This window comes from Heptranchias perlo, chromosome 28 (assembly GCF_035084215.1).
Source record: "Heptranchias perlo isolate sHepPer1 chromosome 28, sHepPer1.hap1, whole genome shotgun sequence".
NCBI lineage: Eukaryota > Metazoa > Chordata > Chondrichthyes > Hexanchiformes > Hexanchidae > Heptranchias > Heptranchias perlo.
Window position 1 is genome coordinate 39022750 of NC_090352.1, and position 26249 is coordinate 39048998.

At 50.9% G+C, this 26249-nt stretch overlaps 1 protein-coding gene across 4 annotated transcripts in view; it reads right to left on the reverse strand.

Moving 5' to 3' along the window:
* smtnl (smoothelin, like) overlaps window positions 1–22255 on the reverse strand; it is a 35210-nt gene extending 12955 nt beyond the window's left edge. Inside the window, exons 1-3 of one of the 4 annotated variants that reach the window (XM_068008553.1) lie at window positions 21505–22253; window positions 3948–4038; window positions 994–1221 (exon numbers count right to left, since the gene is read on the reverse strand). In XM_068008553.1, coding sequence (XP_067864654.1) covers window positions 994–1221; window positions 3948–4038; window positions 21505–21873 — 688 coding nt within the window. In that variant the 5' untranslated portion in view covers window positions 21874–22253. Of the gene's footprint in view, window positions 1–993; window positions 1222–3947; window positions 4039–10888; window positions 11451–21504 lie in introns of those variants that run through there. The other 3 variants (XM_068008554.1, XM_068008555.1, XM_068008556.1) reach the window with 3 other exon arrangements.
* Window positions 22256–26249: the final 3994 nt, after the last annotated feature.

Genomic DNA, 26249 nt, shown 5'->3' on the forward strand with positions numbered 1-26249 from the left:
CAGTGAAGAAGGTTATCTAGGATTGCAACGGGATCTTGATAAATTGGGCCAGTGGGCCGATGAATGGCAGATGGAGTTTAATTTAGATAAATGTGAGGTGATGCATTTTGGTAGATCGAATCGGGCCAGGACCTACTCCGTTAATGGTAGGGCGTTGGGGAGAGTTATAGAACAAAGAGATCTAGGAATACAGGTTCATAGCTCTTTGAAAGTGGAGTCACAGGTGGATAGGGTGGTGAAGAAGGCATTCGGCATGCTTGGTTTCATTGGTCAGAACATTGAATACAGGAGTTGGGATGTCTTGTTGAAGTTGTACAAGACATTAGTAAGGCCACACTTGGAATACTGTGTACAGTTCTGGTCACCCTATTATAGAAAGGATATTATTAAACTAGAAAGAGTGCAGAAAAGATTTACTAGGATGCTACCGGGACTTGATGGTTTGACTTATACGGAGAGGTTGGATAGACTGAGACTTTTTTCCCTGGAGAGTAGGAGGTTAAGGGGTGATCTTATAGAAGTCTATAAAATAATGAGGGGCCTAGATAAGGTAGATAGTCAAAATCTTTTCCCAAAGGTAGGGGAGTCTATAACGAGGGGGCATAGATTTAAGGTGAGAGGGGAGAGATACAAAAGGGTCCAGAGGGGCAATTTTTTCACTCAAAGGGTGGTGAGTGTCTGGAACGAGCTGCCAGAGGCAGTAGTAGAGGCGGGTACAATTTTGTCTTTTAAAAAGCATTTGGACAGTTACATGGGTAAGATGGGTATAGAGGGATATGGGCCAAGTGCAGGCAACTGGGACTAGCTTAGTGGTATAAACTGGGCGACAGGGACATGTTGGGCCGAAGGGCCTGTTTCCGTGTTGTAAACTTCTATGATTCTATGTAAGAGTTAGCGCTTGCAGGAGACAAGGTAGAAAATTGGAGGGGAAAACACAGGGTGACAGGGAGGGGAGAGGGGAACAAATGAAGATTTCCTTTTGGTGCCACTTACCTGATTGATGTGCAGTTTGACCTACGCCCTCAGTCTGATGCCTGCTCGTGGCCGATTGGTTGGCGGTTTCCGGCCGCGAGGCCCCTCCCGTCGACATCTCGGCAGAGAACTTCTCCCCAGATTTGGTGATGGCGGTGATGGGCAGGTGGGCCACACCCACTGCTGCAGGCTTGTGTTCCTGCAAACCCACGGCAGCCACGTGCCGTGATGAAGCCACTTCCTTCCCTGCTTCGGGTGGAATGAGGAATTTCATTAGGAGCGGAGTGACAGGGGAAACAAGACAGCATCTTGCATTTATACGCCCGGAGTGAAACGTCCCAAGGCGCTTCACAGGGGCGATTATCAAACAAGATTTGACACCGAGCCACATAAGGAGATATTAGGACGGTCAACGAGGTAGGTTTTAAGAAGTGTGTTAAAGGAGGAGAGAGAGGCGGAGGGGTTTAGGGAGGGAAATCCAGAGCTTAGGGCGCAGGCAGCTGAAGGCACGGCCGCCAATGGTGGAACGATGAAAATCGGGGATGTGCAAGAGGCCAGAATCGGAGGAGCGCAGAGATCTCGGAGGGTTGTAGGGCTGGAGGAGGTTACAGAGATAGGGGAGAGACGTGGCCATGGAGGGATTTGAAAACAAGGATGAGAATTTTAAAATGAAGGCGTTGCCAGACCGGGAGCCGATGTAGGAGCCTGCAGCAGTGGGTGTGGCCCTCCTGCCCATCACCGCCATCACCAAATCTGGGCAGAAGTTCTCTGCAGAGATGTCGACGGGATGGGCCTTGTGACCGGAAACCGCTAACCAATCGGCCACGAGCAGGTCAGCGAGCACAGGGGATGATGGGAGAACGGGACTTGGTACAAGTTAGGATACGGGCAGCAGAGTTGTGGATGAGCTCATATTTACGAAGATAGAAGGTGGGAGGCCGGCCAGGAGAGCATTGGAAGCCAACAGTGACCAGTGTGAAGTGGGACCACCCAAAACTCTGAGCCCCCTGAATCTCAGGCATTCATCGCCATCACCCCATGGGGATTAGGAAGATTGTAACGGGTGTGTCCCTTTCACTGTGTTAGGCACTTGCTTTCATTCTCTATATTCTGTAGCTTTGCTTCTCAACACAGCCAGCTCAACCTTGCTCAACGGGGGCTGTTGGAGAGAATCTTACAGCACAGAAGGAGGCCTTTCAGCCCATCGTGCCTGTGCTGGCTCTTTGAAAGAGCTATCCAATTAGTCCCACTCCCTGCTCTTTCCCCGTAGCCCTGTAAATTTTCTCCCCTTCAAGTATTTATCCAATTCCCTTTTGAAAGTTATTATTGAATCTGCTTCCACCGCCCTTTCAGGCAGTGCAGTCCAGATCAGAACAACTCGCTGTGTAAAAATATTCTTCTCATCTCTCCTCTGGTTTCTTTTGCCAATTATCTTAAATATGTGACCTTTGCCGATCCCCCTGCGAGTTTCTCCTTATTTACTTTATCAAAACCTCTCATGATTTTGAACACCTCTATTAAATCTCCTCTCTGCTCTAAGGAGAACAATCCCAGCTTCTCCAGTCTCTCCACACAACTGAAGTCCCTCATCCCTGGTACCATTCTAGTAAATCTCCTCTGCACCCTCTCCAAGGCCTTGACATCCTTCCTAAAGTGTGGTGCCCAGAATTGGACACAATACTCCAGCTGAGGCCTAACCAGTGATTTATAAAGGTTTAAGATAACTTCCTTGCTTTTGTACTCTATGCCTCTATTTATAAAGCCCAGGATCCTGTATGCTTTTTTAACGGCCTTGAACTCTTACTCCACCTACATTGATTGTCCGATTGATGTCGCTCAACTTTCGTTGTGACCCTTCTAACAGCCAGTGTGCCAGTTCGGCCCTATCAGCAGCCCACTTGCCTGTGGTCAGAAGGTTCTTGGTTTCAACCCCACGCCAAGGGTCCATGCACACAGTCTAGGCCAACCCTCCAGCGCAGTACTGAGGGAGTGCTGCGCTGTAGGAGGTGCCCTCCTTTGGATGTGATGTGGCCCCGTCTGCCTGTTCTGGTGGTCTAAAGATGCCCACGGCCACTGTTGGAAGAAGAGCAGGGAGTTCTCCTGCTGTCCTGGAGCCAACATTCGTCATTGTGGGATCTTGCTGTGTGCAAACTGGTGGCCGTGTTTGCCACAGCGACTGCACTTCAAACCATTTCACCGTTTGTGAAATACCTTGGGGCTTTTCTAGATAAATGCAAGTTTTTCTCAGATGCAAATTAATGTGTGCTGAATAATATTGTGAGTATCGTCAATCGGTTTGAGTGACTTTCTGCAGTTTTTGTGGTATAGAAGAAAGATTTGCATTTATATAGCGCCTTTCACAACATCAGGACACCCCAAACCACTTTACAGCCAATGAAATTCTTTTTGAAGTGTAGTCACTGTTGTAATGTAGGAAACGCAGCAGCCATTTTATGCACAGCAAGATCCCACAAACAGCAATAAGATAAATGACCAGATAATCTGAGTTAGTGATGTTGGTTGAGGGATAAAAATCGACCAGGACACGGGGAGAACTCCCCTGCTCTTCTTCGAAATAGTGGCCGTGGGATCTTTTACATCCACCTGAGGGCAGACGGGGCCTCGGTTTGACGTCTCATCCGAAAGACGGCACCTCCGACAATGCAGCACTCCCTCAGTACTGGCACTGGAAGTGTCCGCCTGGATTATGGGCTCAAGTCCCTGGAGTGGAGATCAGACCCACGACTTTCTGAGCCACGGCTGACACCTAGAACTGGGGTGGAGGTGGAAGGGGAGAGTCGTATCGGATGCTAAGGCTGGAAGTGTCACTCAAGAGTTGCTCCTCCCAGCAGTGTTGGAGGAAGACAGAGAGAGGAAGAGGAGAAGAGCATGAAATGCCTACAAAAATTAAAAATAAATTGAAACATCCACACGCAAAGAACGATGGGAATGGGAAGGATTATCTCCGGCCTTGCCTCTTATGGAGTGGAGGGCGGTTTCTTCCGCCCTGACGTTTGTTAATCTCCCACCGTCTGTCCCATTCTGCTCTCCCATTCGTTCTTCAGACTAAAGAGACAAGGAAGAGAAAGAAATCCGTTAAGCTTCAGAAACCCAAGGAGCCCACCTCTTCCCTTCTACGTGTAACCAGGGATTCCGAGAAATCTCTCCCTCATAAAATGGAGATCATCAAGGATAAAACGCGAATGAGAACAGGCCATTCAACTGGTCAAAGCTTCTCCTGTACACCACCTACCCCGTTATAAACCCCACCCCACTGACCAATCTGGAACGAAAGAGGTTAAGGCTGGACCTCATCGAGGTGTATCAAATATTGAAAGGTGCAGGTGAGGCAAAACCAGAATGTTACTTCAAAATAAGTTAGGTCTGTCCTGGGGCCAATATTTATCCCTCAACCAATATCACCAAAAACAGATTATCTGGTCATTTATCACATACAGTTTGTGGGATCTTGCTGTGCGCAAATTGGCTGCCGCGTTTCCTCCATTACAACAATGACTACGATTCAAAAACACTTCATCGGCTGTAAAGCGCTTTGGGATGTCCTGAGGTGGTGAAAGGCGCTATATAAATGCAAGACCTTTCAGCAGCAGCAGAAGAGGAGAACAACCTGGAGGAAGAATCCTGTGTGATGGTTCACGCAACAAGGTAGGAACATTAGGAACAGGAGGAGGCCATTCAGCCCCTCGAGCCTGTTCCACCATTCAGTTAGATCATCTGTACCTCAGCTCCAGTAGTCCTCCTTTGATCCCTATCCCTTGATACCCTTACCCAACAAAAAATCTGTCGATCCCAGGTCGCAGTTGCCAAGAAGCATTTGAAAAGCTGCTTTGAAGTTACTGGGTTGAGACTAGTTCCAGAGTCAGGAGCCACACTCAGGCTCCCTGTGAATGGTGACTCTGTAACTCACTCACTACAGCACTGAAAGCACTTAGTTTTGGTTTGGACCGTGACCTGTTTATAATATTGAGAGGCTCGTGTGATGACAGAGAGAGAGAGAGAGAGATGAGCTCGTTTAAAGTGTTGAGCCATGACAGATGGAAGATAAACAATGAACTTTAAATAGAACGACACAGAGAGGCCCAGGGGTGGAGCTGAGAGGCTCCTTCGAAAATGGAATTAGGGTGAGAGGGCGAGTCCGTGGAATCCCTCAGAGAGCCCTGCCGAGGGGGGAGAGAGCTGAAACGCCTGCTTGCCCTCTCACACCGAGTAGAACTTTGTTTTCACTGCCTGGGTTATATTCTGGCAGGGGGGGCATCGCAGAACCTGCCTGAAAGTCATTCCATTAAAATGAATGAGGTGAATATCTAGTCCGTTCTATAAGGGGTGGGCGATCCCCTCCCCCCCCACCCCCCATTGGATTACTGACCAGGGGGTGAAGACAAAAATCTACCCCATTAAGTCTACAAAATTTGAAACACTATTCAAAGGTTATTAGGCAAAGGTCATTGGGCAAGGTCATTGGGTAAATCCACCGTCTGGTGTGGTACTGAGCCAAACAGAGCAGCAAGATCCCATGTTCACTCCTCCAGTCTGATCAGGGTGGCAGTTGTTCCTGAGTGTGATCACACACACCTGACGAAGGAGAAAGCCTCCGAAAGCTTGTGATTTTCAAATAAAAATGTTGTAAGATTCCTTACATTTGTCCACCCCAGTCCATCACCGGCATCTCCACATCATAAATACAACTTAAGCAGTGAGAACATCACGACTTCCCCCCCAGTGGATTGGTGGGTGAAACCAACAAGTGACATGGTCCTAACTAGAAAGTCCCAGGTCCGATTGCTGCTCTGTCTTGAGTTTGCTGATTTCAGTCCTGGCGAGCAGTTGAGGCACTACCATTGGTCCCAGCGGCCCTCGTTTAGGGGAAAGGAAAGATCAGCCAGGTTTCTTGCTCCTGATCGCTATCCAATCACCCTTCAAGTGAGGACAGGATTGGGCTCAGCTATCGCGCCCAACACTGACAACCTAGAATAGCCACTTGGGCGATGGCTGTGTCTGCGAGAGACCCAGGGAAAGCAGCATGTTATCACCATATGATGTATGGCTTGCTAGCAACACTATCTAGTTTCTTGTCACATCACTCTATCTTTAGTTGTGGTCGATGGATCATCTTGACTTTTTTTCCATTAACTCAGGTTCCCAAGGCCAAGAGTGTTCTCACACTCTGTTCCTTCTCTATATCAGTGACCTGCGTCACTCATCATCTGCTCCCCGTGTTTCTGCTGATGGTTTAACTCTACATTCAACACCTTGTTTCAGATTACATAGAGAGGATGTTTCCACTTGTGGGGTGAGACCAGAACTCGGGGCCATAAATATAAGAGAGTCACTAATGAATCCAATAGGGAATTCAGGAGAAACTTCTTTACCCAGAGAGTGGTGAGAATGTGGAACTCACTCCCACAAGGAGTAGTTGAGGTGAATAGTGTAGATACATTTAAGGGGAAGCTGGATAAACACACGAGGGAGAAAGGAATAGAAGGATATACTGATAGGATGAGATGAAGTGGGGAGGGAGGAGGCTCGCGTGGAGCATAAACACCAGCATGGACCTGTTGGGCCGAATGGCCTGTTTCTGTGCTGTAAATTCTATGTAATTACAGTGCTCACAACCTCCAATCCTCAATGTGATGGTTGAATCACTGCACCTTCATCTCCTTATTGAAGCAGTGCAAAACCTCATGTTCTTTCGATTCTCCAAAGACAGTTTCTTCACGTCTCTCACAAGGTCTCACCAACAGCTCCCTCCTCTCACCTTTAATGGCTCAGTCCCTCTTTTTAATCTAATTATCAACATTCTTGGCCTCAGTACCTCTTCTGGCTTTAAATGGAACGCTCACATCTCGTCCAGTGCTAGAGCGGCCTCCAGGAAACTCTCCTCTTTGGCATCAAGCTCTTCTGTTCTTCCTAACAAGCGTTACGTCTCGAGAAAACCCACGCCGTTTAAAAGTTGGACGTAGTTCCCACGACCGGGGAAGCTCCTCCAACACCTCTCACATTCCTGGTCACAGAACGAAGCTTGTTGCTTGATAAGCAAATCCTGTCTCATGGGTAAAGAAAGAACTTGCATTTATATAGCGCCTTTCACAACCTCAGAGTGTCCTAAAGCTTTTCACAGCCAATGAATCACTTTTGAAATGTAGTCACTGTTGTTACGCAGGCAAACACGGCAGCCAGATTGCCTTCAATCTCCTCTTTCTCTTTGTTGCAATCTTTTTTTATCTCTGCTTTATCAATATTACTGTAGTCAATGATCTCTTGAGTTCCTCCTCAATTCCAAATCCCCCGTCCTACGCACTCTTCCTGCTCCCAGCATCTTCACCGTGTGGACTTCAAGATTCATCACACCCCATCTCTGACTCTCATTCTTTCCTAAAACTGTGGATCTCCTCACTTCCCTTAGTCTTCCCTTCCTTCTACAATCTTCAGGCTTTAAAACCCAAGCTATTCCCTGATTTATCCTGTTTCCTCCTTTACGCCCTTTAGCCTCAGTGCTGAGCCTGGGCTCACCTTGGATTCTCAAAGAGACGGCATCTTCACAATGAAGGCAAAACTGAGTGACTGCTTCACACTTGGGGATTAACTTGTTGAATAGGCTGAGGTCTAACACGGCAAGGGCACAATTGGTGAAACATTTCCACAGGGAAATAGATCTGCAATTCAACGGTGGGGGTGTAGGGATACCGATTGGTGTCAGGGTAGAATGGATGCGCGAGCTGGTACTGCACTGGACACCATGAGCACAGTCCTCTCTTGTCTTGACATCCCGTGCGTTCTGAGAACGGATGGGTTGAAGCACAGGGTCGCTGGTGCTGCTGATAGAATTTCTCATGTTGGCTACTTCCTGTGGGCACCTGTTTCCTGTCAGATAGGGACTTCTTGTTTAAGGTACTTCCTGCACAGACAGAGAGACAAGAGATAGGGTCGACCCCCATGAATGAGAGGGTGGATAGGGGAATCAGGGACCGATGTGCCAGCACTAGTCCCTGGCATCAATCATTTGGAAAATTACATTTTGTTTCCTTCACTGTTTTATTTTTCCTGTCTTTTTTTTTATTCGTTCACGGGATGTGGACGTCGCTGGCGAGGCCGGCATTTATTGCCCATCCCCAGTTGCCCCTTGAGAAGGTGGTGGTGAGCCGCCTTCTTGAACCGCTGCAGTCCGTGTGGTGAAGGTTCTCCCACAGTGCTGTTAGGAAGGAAGTTCCAGGATTTTGACCCAGCGACGATGAAGGAACGGCGATATATTTCCAAGTTGGGATGGTGTGTGATTTGGAGGGGAACGTGCAGGTGGTGTTGTTCCCATGTGCCTGCTGCCCTTGTCCTTCTAGGTGGTAGAGGTCACGGGTTTGGGAGGTGCTGCTGAAGAAGCCTTGGCGAGTTGCTGCAGTGCATCCTGTGGATGGTACACACTGCAGCCACAGGGAGTGAATGTTTAGGGTGGTGGATGGGGTGCCGATCAAGCGGGCTGCTTTGTCCTGGATGGTGTCGAGCTTCTTGAGTGTTGTTGGAGCTGCACTCATCCAGGCAAGTGGAGAGTATTCCATCACACTCCTGACTTGTGCCTTGTAGATGGTGGAAAGGCTTTGGGGAGTCAGGAGGTGAGTCACTTGCCGCAGAATACCCAGCCTCTGACCTGATCTTGTAGCCACAGTATTTATATGGCTGGTCCAGTTAAGTTTCTGGTCATTGGTGAGCCCCAGGATTTTGATGTGGGGGATTCAGCGATGTTAATGCCATTGAATGTCAAGGGGAGGTGGTTAGACACTCTCTTGTCTTAGGATTCCCCTCCTATATAACTCCCCCCAAAGTAGGTGCTGCAACCAGCCGCCATTATATACCTGATCGCTGGGAACTGCTCTCTGCATCCCCACTGATAGGTTAATCAAAACACCTGACCTGTGCTCTACAGACCTGGAAATACCAGCAGAGAAAGACAGCCACCCTTAACACGGGTTAGTTCAAAATCAATCACTCTACCCAATATATAAATGAAGAAATAACCAAATAACACCACAATAGACAACTGGATTGACTTCTGCATCTGTCACAACCCTTACCCCACTGAATAAACAGGGATTCTGTACAGTTACAGAGCAAAGATGGTTAAGGGGAGATTTATTAGAGGTGTTCAAAATTATGAAGGGTTTTGACAGAGTAAATAAGGAGACATGGTTTCCACTGGCAGGAGGGTCGGTAACCAGAGGACACAGATTTAAGTTAATTGGCAAAAGAACCAGAGGGGAGATGAGGAGAATGTTCATACGCAGCGAGTTGTTATGATCTGGAATGCGCTGCCTGAAAGGACGGTGGAAGCAGATTAAAGGGAATTGGATAAATACTTGAAGGGGGAAAATTTGCAGGGCTGTGGGAAAAGAGCAGGGGGAGTGGGACTAATTGGATAGCTCTTTCAAAGAACCAGCACAGGCACGATGGGCAGAATGGCCTCCTCCTGTGCTGTAAGATTCTGTGAGTAAAAGGAAAGCATTACCATTTATATAGCGCCCTTTTTACCCTGCTGAATAAACAGTAACTCCATACAGTTATGCAAGTAACCTTTACTCATGAAACTTGGAGGAGAAAAAATAATCCTGTGATAAAAATCGCGTGATCTCACAGCTGTGCCGATGGTGGGCTGCTTTGTTTACAAACAGGATTTTGCTTTAAAAATTTTTTTTTAATAAAGCAGAACTCCATGATGTGATTTTATGTGAAACAGCTGTTTGTTGGGGGAGGGGCTCGAGCCGTTAACTGGAAGGAGCACAGAGATGGAGCGATGAGTAAACTGCAGGGGGGAAACTGGGGGAGGAACGGGTGACATCAGCGCCTGGGGAATGTTCCGCCTGCTCTGCGGGGGAGGGGCGCGAACAGCCGCCACAGGCTGAGGGGCATGGATTAGTACCAGATGGTTCAGTCACACAGATTGGCTAAAGTGTTGCATCCCTGCTCTCCCACACTTCTTAACTCCCGTCTCTCTCTCCCCATCTCTCTCCCCCGTCTCGCTCTCTCTCCCCATCTCTCTCTCCCCGTCTCTCTCTCCCCGTCTCTCTCTCCCCCGTCTCGCTCTCTCCCCGTCTCTCTCTCCCCGTCTCGCTCTCTCCCCGTCTCGCTCTCTCCCCGTCTCTCTCTCCCCGTCTCTCTCTCCCCGTCTCTCTCTCCCCGTCTCTCTCTCCCCGTCTCTCTCTCTCTCTCTCCCATCTCTCTCCTATCTCTCTCTCGCTCTCCCGTCTCTCTCGCTCTCTCTCCCATCTCTCTCTCTCTTCCGTCTCGCTCTCCCGTCTCTCTCTCTCTCTCCCCCGTCACTCTCTCTCTCTCTCTCCCATCTCTCTCCTATCTCTCTCTCGCTCTCCCGTCTCTCTCTCTCTCTCCCATCTCTCTCTCTCTCCCGTCTCTCTCTCTCTCTCTCTCTCTCTCCCATCTCTCTTTCTCTCTATATTTAACTTCCCCAGCTGAAGAAATGACCATTTGAACCGTTTTGATTTTTCCCAGAGCTGAGTGTGTTAATGACTGCAAACTGCTAATCCCACATTTGGAAAGATTGTCCCTCCTTCCCTTGGGGAAAGGTTCAGCTCTGAATTTCCCACCTTCACAGCAAACAGATCTGTTCATCGAGTTGGAACTACTTCAAAGAGACTTTTCCTGCTCCCAGACTGGCCCCAGGATACCTGGAATTGGCCAATTTCGGAGCTTGCTCCCTATCTCTGTAACCTCCTCCGGCCCCACGACCCTCCGAGATCTCTGCGTTCCTCCAATTCTGGCCTTTTGTCCATCACCTACTTCCATCACTTCACCATTGGCGGCCGTGCCTTCAGCTGCCTAGGCCCCGAGCTCTGGAATTCCCTCCCTAAACCTCTCCACCTCTCTCTCCTCCTTTAAGACAATCCTTAAAACCTACCTCTTTGACCAAGCTTTTGGTCACCTGTCCTAATATCCCATTATGTGGCTCGGTGTCAAATTTTGTTTGAAAGTCGCTCCTGTGAAGCACCTTGGGACATTTTACTACGTTAAAGGCACAGTATAAATGGAAATTGTTGTTTGGGCCATTACCTGGGGTGGGGTCCATGTCGGTGGGGGTGGTGGTCCCATTAGCCCTCCACCGCTGACAGATCTTTGCCCACCTACATTCCAACCTGTTCCCCCATGTTCCGCTTCCTTTTCTGCTCCAGCCGCTGACCCTTGCTTGGGTCCAGTTCTGCAACCCTCACCTCCTACACCTCATCCGAGTGGCCATTCCTCATGGGTGAGTCTTGGCGAGCTATTCGACTGTGTGGAGCATCACCTCAAATCCCAATCCTGTCCTCACCCAACAGCCACGCACCTGCGCTGTCCAGCAGGGAGCGCTAGACAGTGATCGGGGAGCAGGCGCCTTTTGTTTGGTATTCATTCTCGGGATGTGGGCGTCGCTGGCGAGGCCGGCATTTATTGCCCATCCCTAATTGCCCATGAGAAGGTGGTGGTGAGCCGCCTTCTTGAACCGCTGCAGTCCGTGTGGTGAAGGTTCTCCCACAGTGCTGTTAGGAAGGGAGTTCCAGGATTTTGACCCAGTGACGATGAAGGAACGGCGATATATTTCCATGTCGGGATGGTGTGAGACTTGGAGGGGAACGAGCAGGTGGTGTTGTTCCCATGTACCTGCTGCCCTTGTCCTTCTAGTTGGTAGAGATTGTGGGTTTGGGAGGCGCTGTCGAAGAAGCCTTGTTTATTTTATTTACCCCAGTGCCCCAGTTGCTGACCCTGGCTGAGATCAGCACAGACTAAGGTTGGCGGGGTGCGGGTGAAGCCTTGATCTCGCCCACTGCCCAGCCACTTCTAACGGCTGTGTGAAAAACACGGTCTGAAGGCATTGTTCCTGGAGCTGGGAGGTGGATGGGGTATCAGGGCATCAAGGAAAGGCGATGGGCAGCAGGCAGGGGCCTAACCGTAAAGCTGACCATTTAATTCAACCTCACTTCACCTCCTCCTGACTCTTGAATTCAAACACACCCACTCCTCAAATCGGAATGTAACACTGGCTTGTTATCCAGGTACCATCGGCCACTGTACAAACCCCTCCCTCCCTCCGGACACTCTGTTCAACGTCCGGCCAGATCTGATGGTTTGCTGCCATCTTATTAAAATGTTAATTAGCGAGGGGCCTGAGGAGCGGAATTTTAACCCCCAAGAACGGGGGGGTTGTTAAAATAATGGATTTTTCCAACACGCCCACTCCCAGGGTTTAACGGAGGTGGGTTTGGCTGCTGGCGAGAAACCTGCAGGCGGACAGGTCATTATCAGAGCAATTTACCTCATTGTCAGATGTTGATGAGGTGATTTTAAATTGAATTTAACAGGCATTAGAATTTAATGCCTCCAGCACGGGTCTCCCGGCAGTGAAACGGAGGCGGGAACGGCTCGATCCATGAGGTGAGTGCTGTTATTGCACTGCTCGTGGGCCTGGAGGAGCAGGAGTGTTTCACCCAGGCCCAATACCCCACGACCGGCCACCCCCCCCTTCCACTCCAACAATGTCCGACTTCCCCCAATCCCCCCTACGTGATCGCCCCCCCCCGCCACCCTATCCGAACCCTATAGACCCTGATCCCTCCCTGACCCCTGTGATCCAAACCCCAATCTCTGTCCATCTGGGCACGAAACCTGTTGAAAAAATTTTAAAGACGTCCTACTGTCAAAATCGTCCCAGCGTGCGGGGAACCCTCGCTTCCGGGTTTCCTGTCCGATAATCCTCTCTCCCCGCCGGCTCTCTTCCCGGCTCTGAGTTAATGTCCAACTCCTGGAGTTTATGGGGAGGCTGGTGAAAGGAATCGGCCCAGTAAAGCAAATGTATTTAAAACCTGCACCTCCCTCCGTGCCTTCAGCTGGTGCATCTGTTCCCACTCGTCAGGCTCCAGATCCGGAATCTACCCCCAGAGTATTGTTCAAGAGGTGTAAACTCGGGGATGTTAATTACATAGAATTTACAGCCAGAAACAGGCCATTCGGCCCAACGACGACAACATCTTGCATTTATATAGCGCCTTTAACGTAGTAAAACCTCCCGAGGCACTTCAGAGGAGCGATTAATCAAACAAAATTTGACACCGAGCCACATAAGGAGATATTAGGACAGGTGACCAAAAGCTTGGTCGAAGAGGTAGGTTTTTAAGGAGCGTCTTAAAGGAGGAGAGAGAGGCGGAAAGGTTTAGGGAGGGAATTCCAGAGCTTAGGGCCCAGACAGCTGAAGGCACGGCCGCCAATGGTGGGACAAAGGGAGTGGGGGATGGACAAGAGGCCAGAATTGGAGGAGCGCAGAGATCTCGGAGGGTTGTAGGACTGGAGGAGGTTACAGAGATAGGGAGGGGCGAGGGCCATGGAGGGATTTGAACACGAGGATGAGAATTTTAAAATCGAGGTGTTCCCGGACCGGGAGCCAATGTAGGTCAGCGAGCACAGGGGGTGATGGGTGAACGGGACTTGGTGTGAGTTAGGATACGGGCAGCAGAGTTTTGGATGAACTGAAGTTTACAGAGTGTGGAAGATGGGAGGCCGGCCAGGAGAGCGTTGGAAAAGTCTGTGCCGGTGTTTATGCTCCACACGAGCCTCCTCCCTCCCTACTTCATCTCACCCTATCAGCATATCCTTCTATTCCCTCGTGTGTTTATCCAGCTTCCCCTTAAATGTATCTACACTATTCGCCTCAACTACTCCTTGTGGGAGCGAGTTCCACATTCTCACCACTCTCTGGGTAATCTTCAACTCCATTTACCCGCCTTTGCTCCATATCCCTCGATACCTCTTACTCAACAAAACTCTATTGATCTCAGTTTTGAAAGCTCCAATTGACCCCAGAATCCACAGCCTTTTTGGGGGAGAGAGTTCCAGATTTCCACTCCCCTTTGTGTGAAGAAGTGCTTCCTGACATCATCCCTGAACGGCCTGGCTCTAATTTTAAGGTTCTGCCCCCTTGTTCTGGACTCTCCCACCAGAGGAAATAGTTTCTCTCTCTCCACCCAGTCAAATCCTTTAATCATCTTAAACACCTCAATTCGATCACCCCTTAATCTTCTAAACTCGAGGGAATACAAGCCTAGTCTATGCAACCTGTCCTCATAATTTAACCCTTTTAGCCCCGGTATCATTCTGGTGAATCTGCACTGCACCCCCTCCAAGATCAATATATCCTGCCTGAGGGGCGGCATTTGGAACTGTACTTGAACCTGGAGTCAACACCTTCAGGGGATTCAGGGGAACGAGAATGTAAATGGATAACAGGCTGGCGAGTGGCCAGTCTTGATCAGAGTGTCTGTCGAAAGAGGAAAAAGCCCCAAAGGGTTTGAGTTCCAGCCCAGGGAGCTCTCAGCAAGTCAACACACTGCCTTCCCAACTGAGCGGAACGGCACGGGACAGAGCAACAAGGGTGAAGCAGGCAGTCAAGAGGGTGGCTGGGTCATTGGGTTGGGTTTGGATGCTGGGCTGGACTTCAGTCTTTCTGACAGGGGCAAGAAAGCTCTTTTCACCACCTCAGGACGTCCCAAATCGCTTTACAGCCAATGAAGTACTTTTGGAAGTGTAGTCACTGTTGTAATGTAGGAAACGTGGCAGCCAAATTTGTGCACAGCAAGATCCCACAAACAGCAATGAGATAATGACCCAGATAATCTGTTTTTAGGGATGTTTGTTGAGGGATAAATATTGGCCCAGGACACCGGGGAGAGCTCCCCCCTGCTCTGCTCTTCTTCCAATAGTGGCCGTGGGATCTTTTACGTCCACCTGAGAGGACAGACGGGGCCTCGGTTTAACGTCTCATCCGAAAGACGGCACCTCTGACAGTGCGGTGCTCCCTCAGTACTGCACTGGGAGTGTCAGCCTGGAGTCTCTGGGGTGGGGACTTGAACCCACGATCTTCTGACCCAGAGGCGAGAGTGCGACCCACTGATCCACGGCTGACACTTCAGAGAAGAAAGATACTTGCTGGTGTTTATTGCATCAGTAACCATCACCCAGACACCCTCCAAGTAGTGCCACTTTACCAGAATCTTAGTATCATAGTATGGTACAGCAGAGAAAGAGGCCATTCGGCCCATCATGCCTGTGCCGGCTCTTTGAAAGAGCTATCCAATTAGTCCCACCCCCACAGTCGCCTCGCTGACCTGTCACTCTGCCTGCAGAGGGGGTGGGATCTTTGAATTTCTGTTACTATGGAAACACAATTAACCCTTAGAGTACAGGATTAACCAATGGGTAACTGTACTGCATGGTGTACTTTACTGAGCCACACAGACCATGAAGGTCCATCTCTATTCTGACCGTCAAGAACCTCTTGGGTTCTTCCTGAGTGAGAGTCGATAGGCTATTCAACCTCAGGAGCATCACAGCCAAGCCTGTTCCTGTCCTCAGGCCACACCCACACACTTTCCAGTGGGAGTCACTCTGCATCTAACCCGTGCTGTACCTGCCCTGGGAGTGTTTGATGGGACAGTGTAGAGGGAGCTTTACTCTGTATCTAACCCGTGCTGTACCTGCCCTGGGAGTGTTTGATGGGACAGTGTAGAGGGAGCTTTACTCTGTATCTAACCCTGTACCTGCCCTGGGAGTGTTTGATGGGACGGTGTAGAGGGAGCTTTACTCTGTATCTAACCCTGTACCTGCCCTGGGAGTGTTTGATGGGACAGTGTAGAGGGAGCTTTACTCTGTATCTAACCCTGTACCTGCCCTGGGAGTGTTTGATGGGACAGTGTAGAGGGAGCTTTACTCTGTATCTAACCCGTGCTGTACCTGCCCTGGGAGTGTCTGTGCTGACACCAGGTGTCTAGAGTGGGACATGTTCTAATTCCCAGAACTAACATCACTCACCTGGATGTGTTTGGCCTTTTACAAGACCCTACCTCAGTTTACAGGTGTTGAGTTGAGATGTCTCACAGATGCTGAGTCTATCACTCTGGGTTCAGGGCACTCCTGTAGCTGCAGAGTGTTTTTTTCTGAGGAAGTCCTTATCTGGCAGAGATTTTATTACTATGGCAACGAGCTCCATTTGCATGAGGTCAGTAACCTTTTGAATTTGGAACAAAACCGTCCTGAACCCACCTGTCCTCAATATCATCTCTCTCTCCCTCTCTCTGTCTCTCTCCCTCTCTCTGTCTCTCTCTCATTCTCCCTCTCTCTGTCTCTCTCCCTGTCTTTCTCCCTCCCCCCGTTTCTCTCCCTCTCTCTGTCACTGTCTATCCCTCTCAGTCTCTCTATCTATATATCTTTCTATCTGCCTATCTCTGTCCCTTCTGCCTGTCTCTCTCTGTTTATCTCTCTGTCTCTCTGACTATCTCCCCGTTTATCTCTCTGTCTCTCTCTGATTATCTCTCCCGTTTTACATCTCTCATATGTTTATCTCATATCCCACGGACAATCAGGTCAGTGAAAAGTGAAGCTCACACATTCAGGTTTTAAATCTACTGGGGTTTTGTTCCCTGACTAAAAAGAAAGAAAGGATTTGCATTTCTATCGTGCCTTTCACCACCTCAGGACGATCCAAAGCGTTTCACAGCCAATGAAGTACTTTTTGAAGTGTAGTCACTGTTGTAATGTAGGAAACGCGGCAGCCAATTTGTGCACAGCAAGATCCCACAAACAGCAATGTGATAAATGATCAGATAATCTGTTTTTTAGTGATGTGGGTTGAGAGATAAATATAGGCCCCAGGACACCGGGGAGAACTCCCCCTGCTGTTCTTAAATTGTCGCTCACTGTACTCTCCCTCACCCCAAGGCGTTTGAGGGGATACTGCTCCAGCACCTCCTGTGATGTCACTGCGAATCACAGCTCCACCCGCCCCCCCAATCCCCCGCCGCAGCGGAGGCCGTGTGTCCCCCCTCAGTAACACAATGGGCACAGGTTAATCAGAGTGTAATACTGCGTCCACAAACTCCCATTCAAACACCAATCAGCACAGAGTATAGGCCCTCCGAAATCCGCCCTCTGCTAAAATCAGGCAAAATTAATGACAACAGCCCGACTCAGAGAGCCCACAATCTCTGATTGTATAACACTGGGGTACAGTACTGGTGGGGACAGGTCTGTCACTGTATAACACTGGGGTACAGTACTGGTGGGTACAGGTCTGTCTCTGTATAACAATGGGGTACAGTACTGGTGGGTACAGGTCTGTCTCTGTATAACACTGGGGTACAGTACTGGTGGGGACAGGTCTGTCCCTGTATAACACTGGGGTACAGTACAGGTGGGGACAGGTCTGTCCCTGTATAACACTGGGGTACAGTACTGGTGGGTACGGGTCTTTCACTGTATAACACTGGGGTACAGTACTGGTGGGTACAGGTCTGTCACTGTATAACACTGGGATACAGTACTGGTGGGTACAGGTCTGTCCCTGTATAACACTGGGGTACAGTACTGGTGGGTACGGGTCTTTCACTGTATAACACTGGGGTACAGTACAGGTGGGTACAGGCCTGTCACTGTATAACACTGGGGTACAGTACAGGTGGGTACAGGTCTGTCACTGTATAACACTGGGGTACAGTACTGGTGGGTACAGGTCTGTCCCTGTATAACACTGGGGTACAGTACTGGTGGGTACAGGTCTGTCCCTGTATAACACTGGGGTACAGTACTGGTGGGTACAGGTCTGTCCCTGTATAACACTGGGGTACAGTACTGGGGGGTACAGGTCCATCCCTGTATAACACTGGGGTACAGTACTGGGGGGTACAGGTCTGTCACTGTATAACACTGGGGTACAGTACTGGTGGGTACAGGTCTGTCACTGTATAACACTGGGGTACAGTACTGGGGGGTACAGGTCTGTCTCTGTATAACACTGGGGTACAGTACTGGGGGGTACAGGTCTGTCTCTGTATAACACTGGGGTACAGTACTGGGGGTACAGGTCTGTCTCTGTATAACACTGGGGTACAGTACTGGTGGGTACAGGTCTGTCACTGTATAACACTGGGGTACAGTACTGGGGGGTACAGGTCTGTCTCTGTATAACACTGGGGTACAGTACTGGGGGGTACAGGTCTGTCTCTGTATAACACTGGGGTACAGTACTGGGGGGTACAGGTCTGTCACTGTATAACACTGGGGTACAGTACTGGTGGGTACAGGCCTGTCCCTGTATAACACTGGGGTACAGTACTGGGGGGTACAGGTCCATCCCTGTATAACACTGGGGTACAGTACTGGGGGGTACAGGTCTGTCACTGTATAACACTGGGGTACAGTACTGGGGGGTACAGGTCTGTCTCTGTATAACACTGGGGTACAGTACTGGTGGGTACAGGTCTGTCACTGTATAACACTGGGGTACAGTACTGGGGGGTACAGGTCTGTCTCTGTATAACACTGGGGTACAGTACTGGGGGGTACAGGTCTGTCTCTGTATAACACTGGGGTACAGTACTGGGGGGTACAGGTCTGTCACTGTATAACACTGGGGTACAGTACTGGTGGGTACAGGCCTGTCCCTGTATAACACTGGGGTACAGTACTGGTGGGTACAGGTCTGTCACTGTATAACACTGGGGTACAGTACTGGTGGGTACAGGTCTGTCCCTGTATAACACTGGGGTACAGTACTGGTGGGTACAGGTCTGTCACTGTATAACACTGGGGTACAGTACTGGTGGGTACAGGTCTGTCCCTGTATAACACTGGGGTACGGTACTGGTGGGTACAGGTCTGTCCCTGTATAACACTGGGGTACAGTACTGGTGGGTACAGGTCTGTCCCTGTATAACACTGGGGTACAGTACTGGTGGGTACAGGCCTGTCCCTGTATAACACTGGGGTACAGTACTGGTGGGTACAGGTCTGTCTCTGTATAACACTGGGGTACAGTACTGGTGGGTACAGGTCTGTCTCTGTATAACACTGGGGTACAGTACTGGTGGGTACAGGTCTATCACTGTATAACACTGGGGTACAGTACTGGTGGGTACAGGTCTGTCTCTGTATAACACTGGGGTACAGTACTGGTGGGTACAGGTCTATCATTGTATAACACTGGGGTACAGTACTGGTGGGTACAGGTCTGTCCCTGTATAACACTGGGGTACAGTGCTGGTGGGTACAGGTCTGTCCCTGTATAACACTGGGGTACAGTACTGGTGGGTACAGGTCTGTCTCTGTATAACACTGGGGTACAGTACTGGTGGGTACAGGTCTATCACTGTATAACACTGGGGTACAGTACTGGTGGGTACAGGTCTGTCTCTGTATAACACTGGGGTACAGTACTGGTGGGTACAGGTCTATCATTGTATAACACTGGGGTACAGTACTGGTGGGTACAGGTCTGTCTCTGTATAACACTGGGGTACAGTACTGGTGGGTACAGGTCTGTCTCTGTATAACACTGGGGTACAGTACTGGTGGGTACAGGTCTGTCTCTGTATAACACTGGGGTACAGTACTGGTGGGTACAGGTCTGTCCCTGTATAACACTGGGGTACAGTACTGGTGGGTACAGGTCTATCACTGTATAACACTGGGGTACAGTACTGGTGGGTACAGGTCTGTCCCTGTATAACACTGGGGTACAGTACTGGTTGTATTTGCACTATTATCGTGTACTATTGCCCTGTGACACCACTCCATAGTTTTCAATCCCAGGAGTTCGGGGAATCTCTGTAAATCTTTGGTGATTTTCTCAACGTGTTAGTTTGATGACATCATCACTGACCTTATGAAATTGCACCGTGATTAGGAATAAATCAGGTGCTGCGTGTCGCGTGTTGCTGGGAAACACGTGTGTGACCATGATCCCTGCACATGGCGAGTTCCTGATTGATGGCGGGGAGTGGGGTGGATGGCGCACAACGGGCCGTAGACGGGCCGTAGACGGTGGGCGGTCAGCGTCTGCCGCCTCCTGGTGGCCGTTCACAGGGCAGGAGGTCACATGACTTCACCTTCCCCCCCCCCCCCATCCATTTTCCCCGCTCCTCTCCTAAAAGCGCTGACTCTGTATGTGCCAGGGTCCCGTGTTCGCCCAGCGCCTTCCAGTATGTCACCCAAGTTGCCGTTCTTCCCTGTGTGAGCCCCAGACAGTGAGTGTGAGCATGCTATTCGACTGTGGAGGGCCTCGCGGTGTTCGCCTCTCACTCTCACGCTCGCGCCTTCCATCGGGCGGGAGGGAGGGGGCGGTCACCAGAGAATGAACAGGAGCAGGAACGCTGACACCAACATACGGTAAGTGGGGTGCAGTTCTCACGATGGCTGTGGACAAATACATGGCACTGAGCCAGGCAGACCAGACAGGACCCAGACTCCCTCCTCGGTTGGTGCAGAGTTATAGACTCGGGTGTCAGTAGCTGGGGGCCTTACCCAGAGAGGGTACAAATCAGCCAGGATTCCCGCTCCTGATTGCTGGCTGGTGACCCCTGTTGAGAAATGGATGCTTGTGGATGTCAGGTCGGAGAGGAACAGGCTCGGATGTGATGCACTCGTAGTCGAATATCTTATTGAAAGTTACTCTCTAGATTCATATTTGAAAGATGGTCACTTGTGTGAGGTTTCCCAGTGAGAGTCAGTGACAGTGGGACCCGTACCCCAGTAAGAGTCAGTGTCTGTGGGACCCGTACCCCAGTGAGAGTCAGTGACAGTGGAACCCGTACCCCAGTGAGAGTCAGTGTCTGTGGGACCCGTACCCCAGTGAGGGTCAGTGTCTGTGGGACCCGTACCCCAGTAAGAGTCAGTGACAGTGGGACCCGTACCCAAGTGAGAGTCAGTGTCTGTGGGACCCGTACCCCAGTGAGAGTCAGTGTCTGTGGGACCCGTACCCCAGTGAGGGTCAGTGTCTGTGGGACCCGTACCCCAGTAAGAGTCAGTGACAGTGGGACCCGTACCCAAGTGAGAGTCAGTGTCTGTGGGACCCGTACCCCAGTGAGAGTCAGTGTCTGTGGAACCTGTACCCCAGTGAGAGTCGGTGTCTGTGGGACCCGTACCCCAGTGAGAGTCAGTGTCTGTGGGACCCGTACCCCAGTGAGAGTCAGTGTCTGTGGAACCTGTACCCCAGTGAGAGTCAGTGTCTGTGGGACCCGTACCCCAGTGAGAGTCAGTGTCTGTGGAACCCGTACCCCAGTGAGAGTCAGTGTCTGTGGGACCCGTACCCCAGTGAGAGTCAGTGTCTGTGGGACCCGTACCCCAGTGAGAGTCAGTGTCTGTGGGACCCATACCCCAGTGAGAGTCAGTGTCTGTGGGACCCGTACCCCAGTGAGAGTCAGTGTCTGTGAGACCCGTACCCCAGTGAGGGTCAGTGTCTGTGGGACCCGTACCCCAGTGAGAGTCAGTGTCTGTGGGACCCGTACCCCAGTGAGAGTCAGTGTGTGTGGAACCCGTACCCCAGTGAGAGTCAGTGTCTGTGGAACCCGTACCCCAGTGAGAGTCAGTGTCTGTGGAACCCGTACCCCAGCAAAAGCTGCACTGACCCACCAGACCAGGGATTCCCATCAAACCTCCGGTGCTGCCATGAAGCGACATTTTAAACAACCTTTCCTTTTGGCGCGTTTACCAGCTACTTACGTTTGTTGTAGTGGAGCCGTACGAGGGCAAATGGCTGGCGCTGACTCCCAGGGCTTGCTGGGAGCTCTCATCCCTCTCCCCCGCCCTCCGATTCCCGCAGACGCTGGCTGTCGTCAGTCGCTCCACCTGCTGGGAGAGGTGCTGCACCTGGTCTCTGAGCTCCCTGTTCTCCTGCTGGAGGTCAGTCAGTGTCCGGGACAGCGGGGCCACCAGTTTCAGCATGTCCTCAATCCGCTGGTCCACACTTCTCTTCAACGCGCTGATGTCCACGTGGACCTCCTTGACCGCCTCACGCAAGGACCCCTCGAAGTAGCCCATGGCCTGCCTAAGAGACTCGGGCTCGCAATTCTCCAACTTCTCGGTCTCCATGGAGTTTATTGTAACTGTCTCCCTGCAGCCCGAAACAGCCTCGACCTGTTTGCACAAATTGCCAGTTCTTGTGTAGTTAAACGTTTCCCTCAGATTGCCCCCCAGGGCTCCTGGCTTCTCTCCTCCGTTCTTACCCGTACCTTTATCTGGATCAGACCTTTATTCGATTCCTGCACATTGACTCCTCTCACTGCAGGTTCACTTTCTCTCTCTCCCTCCCTCCCTCTCTCTCTCTCGCTCTCTGTCTCTTCCTCCTACTCCCCCACATCTGCTGTCTAATCTCAATTAGAGAAGAATAGAGTCAGAGGCACCAGGAGAGGCTGCCAAACTCCTCGAGCACTGCTCATTAGGATGAGGTGGAGGGACAGAGAGCAGCTGGACCGGGCGGGTGGGGGAGAGGAGGGGGGTGGGGAGGGGAGGGGGGGGAGGGTGACTGCTGATTGAGGAGGGGGTTGGGAGGTGTCTCTTTAGTCTCCGTGTAATCAGACACTGTCACTGTACCGTGAGCCAATTCAGGCAGTCCTTATCAGTGCAGATAGGGGTGTGGAGACAGGCAGCTACCTCAACACACACATGGGGAAGGAAGGGCTCAGCTCTCAGCCCAGCTGACAGCAGAAACTGGTTCACACAATCATTGCAACTTGGATCTGGCGGGCGACTCAGACCTTTGAAAGTCAGAGAAATCAATCGGGCTCTTTGTCCTTTGCGAAGGGGGCCTGAATCTTCCCTTCAGCCTGGGTCAGTTGGAAAAGAGGGGTCCCATCAATGCTGCCCAGAGAGGGGGAGGGGGGGAGTGTTCCTCTCCTCCCTTCCAATTCTCTCCTCTCCACTGGGGTACAGTTCCAGGGGCGCTAACTGGCCAGTGAGTGAGGCTGGACGGCGAGGGGTTGAATTCCCGCAGAGAGTGCTGGCTGTCTCCCAATTCTTCGCCTGCACCGTTCCTGTTGGGGTTCCGCGGATCCTCCCGTCGAAGCTCTGGCGGAAAACCGGGAGAACCCCACCCCCGCCGAATCTCACCCCCTCAGCGGCAGTGGACTATTCCACCATGGGGGGCATCACGGCCGATCCTAATCCCGACGTTCGGGCTCACCGGATTGTGACTAGGAGCAGGAAACTTGATTTGCTTTTACCCCGCTATAGTCCAGGCCTGTCAGTGCCTGTTGGAACTGTACCCCAGGGAGAGTCAGCACCTTCAGGGACTGTACCCCAGGGAGAGTCAGCACCTTCAGGGACTGTACCCCAGGGAGAGTCAGCACCTTCAGGGACTGTACCCCAGGGAGAGTCAGCACCTTCAGGGACTGTCTCCCAGGGAGAGTCAGCACCTTCAGGGACTGTACCCCAGGGAGAGTCAGCACCTTCAGGGACTGTACCCCAGGGAGAGTCAGCACCTTCATTAGGTTATTCCACAGAACACACACGGTGGGGGGGAGAGTAGGCCAATCACCTCATTTGGCCACACACCATTTGCCTTCTGAGAGACCAGGCAAACCCTCATTACCAGTCCTGGCCACCAGCAGGCGCACACGGGCAGCGAGGGTTGGCCCAGCCTCTGATTGTTACTCGTTACCTCAGGGAACCAAAGACAAAGACTGAGATTGGGAACTGGTTGTACAGAGCGGGAATCCTGTTCTCCCGAGTGAGAACAGAGTACGTCATGACTACAAGCACCTGCTCCCACATCAGACGTTTTCCTTTAACTCAATGTTTTCTGGAATCTCTCACAGTCTTGCTCACCACACATTCACAGTCCCAGCATGCTGCTGCCATCACTCTGCTCTGTGTCCCCAGAAACCTGACAGACCCGACATTCACAACACTCTCTCACACAGACACACAGACACACAGACACACACACAGACACACAGACACACACACAGACACACAGACACACAGACACACACACAGACACACACACAGACACACACACAGACACACACAGACACACACACAGACACACACAGACACACACAGACACACACACAGACACACACACACAGACACACACACAGACACACAGACATTCACACACACAGACACACACACAGACACACACACACAGACACACACAGACACACACACAGACACACACAGACACACACAGACACACAGACACACAGACACACACAGACACACACACAGACACACAGACACTCACACAGACAGACACACAGACACACACAGACACACAGACATTCACACACACAGACACACACACAGACACACAGACACACAGACACTCACACACACAGACACACACACAGACACACACACACAGACACACAGACACACACACAGACACACACACAGACACACACACACACAGACACACAGACACTCACACACACAGACACACACACAGACACACAGACATTCACACACACAGACACACACACACAGACACAGACACTCACACACACAGACACACAAACACACACACACACACGTAGAAACACACACACACAGAGACACTCACACACATACACACATAGACACACGTAGAAACACACACTCATACAGACACACACACACTCACACCCACAGACATACATTCACACACAGACACACACACAGATATATACAATCAGACACACAGACACACAGACAAAGAAAGACTTGCATTTCTATCGCGCCTTTCATGACCTCAGGATATCCCAAAGCATTTTACAGCCAATGAAGTACTTTTGACCTGTAGTCACTGCTGTAACAGCCATAGACACACACAGACATTGACAAATGCAGAAATCATTTCCTTATGATTATTTCCAGAGGATTGGAAATTAGTGAATGTGACTCCCCCATCATCAAAAAAGGGGTGAGGGATGAACCATCAAATTATAGATCCACAAACCTCACTTCCACTGTTGGGAGAATGTTTGAAACTATTGTGAGGGATAATATAAGGGGGCCTCTTGAGAGGCATGAGCTAATCAGAGAAAGTCAGCATGGTTTTAGGAGTGGGAGGCCATGCTTGGCTAATTTACTGGATTTCTTTTGAGGAGATGACAGATCTAACAGGAGAGAGAGTGGATGTTACTAACCTGGATCTCAGGAAAGCATTTGACGCTGTCCCATATAATAGGATACTGCGTAATGACCAAGCCCATGGGATCGATGGGAATTTATTAAAATAGATTGGCAAATGGAAGTTTGGTAGACAGTGAGTAGGGAGGGTGGGCAGCCAGTTACCAGTGGAGTGCCGCAGGGTTCAGTGTCGGGGCCGCTGCTATGTATAATTTTTATAAATGATTTATAGAAAGGAATTGTGTCCAAATTGTCCAAATTTGCAGGCGATACCAAATTGGGAGCAGCGGCAGATGGTGAATATCAACACGCACAAATTCGAAAGGATCTGGATCACAACAACTTGCATTTATTTAGCGTCCTTAACGTAGTAAAAGGCCCCAAGGCACTTTGCAGGAGGGTAATCAGACAAAAATTGACACCGAGCAAATGAAGGAGACACTAGGACAGGCGAGCAAACACTTGGTCAAAGAAGAGGGTTTTAAGCAGCGTCTTAAAGGAGGAGAGAGAGGTAGAGAGGCGGAGAGGTTTGGGGAGGGAATTCCGGGGCTTAGGGCAGCTGAAGGCACGGCCGCCAGTGGTGGGACGAAGGGCGTGGGTGAAGGACAAGAGGCCGGAGTCGGAGGAGCTCAGATATCTGGGAGGGTTGCAGGGCTGGAGATGGTGACAGAGATGGGGAGGGGCGAGGCACCTGTTGGGTGTGACCTGACACACTCAGAGTTAAATGTCACAATCAGAATGGGGCACACTTGACTGCTGACCCTGTCCCAGGCGTAGAGTTGATGTTCTCCACCAGGTCTGTCTCAGGAGGCAGGTGGGGAGGGTGGGAGCCGGGTTTACGATTGGACGGGGCCAGTCCGTGTGGATGTGGGTTTAAGGAACCTTAGATTCAGGTCTGAGCTCTGCTGGACGGGGCTGAGGAGGTGAGAGAATCAAAGTGAAAGGGGTCATGAGGGAGCTGTCTCCTCAGGAATGCCTGGCAAATTCCAAGGGATAAAAATTCCTGCTTAACCTCCCCTCCCCCACTGGTGGCTCTTCAGCCGTAGAGAGAAGGAAGGGGCCCCCAGCCTGAGCAGCATTGAGCCTCTCGCAGTGCCCTCTAGAATCAAATAGCACATGACACTCACTGCCTAGGCTTGCACACAGAGCCAGCATCCATTGTACGGGCCCCGGGGTCAGTGCCCGAGGAGCGGGCCCCGGGGTCAGTGCCCGAGGAGCGGGCCCCGGGGTCAGTGCCCGTGGAGCGGGCCCCGAGTCAGTGCCCGTGGAGCGGGCCCCGAGTCAGTGCCCGTGGAGCGGGCCCCGGGGTCAGTGCCCGAGGAGCGGGCCCCGGGGTCAGTGCCCGTGGAGCGGGC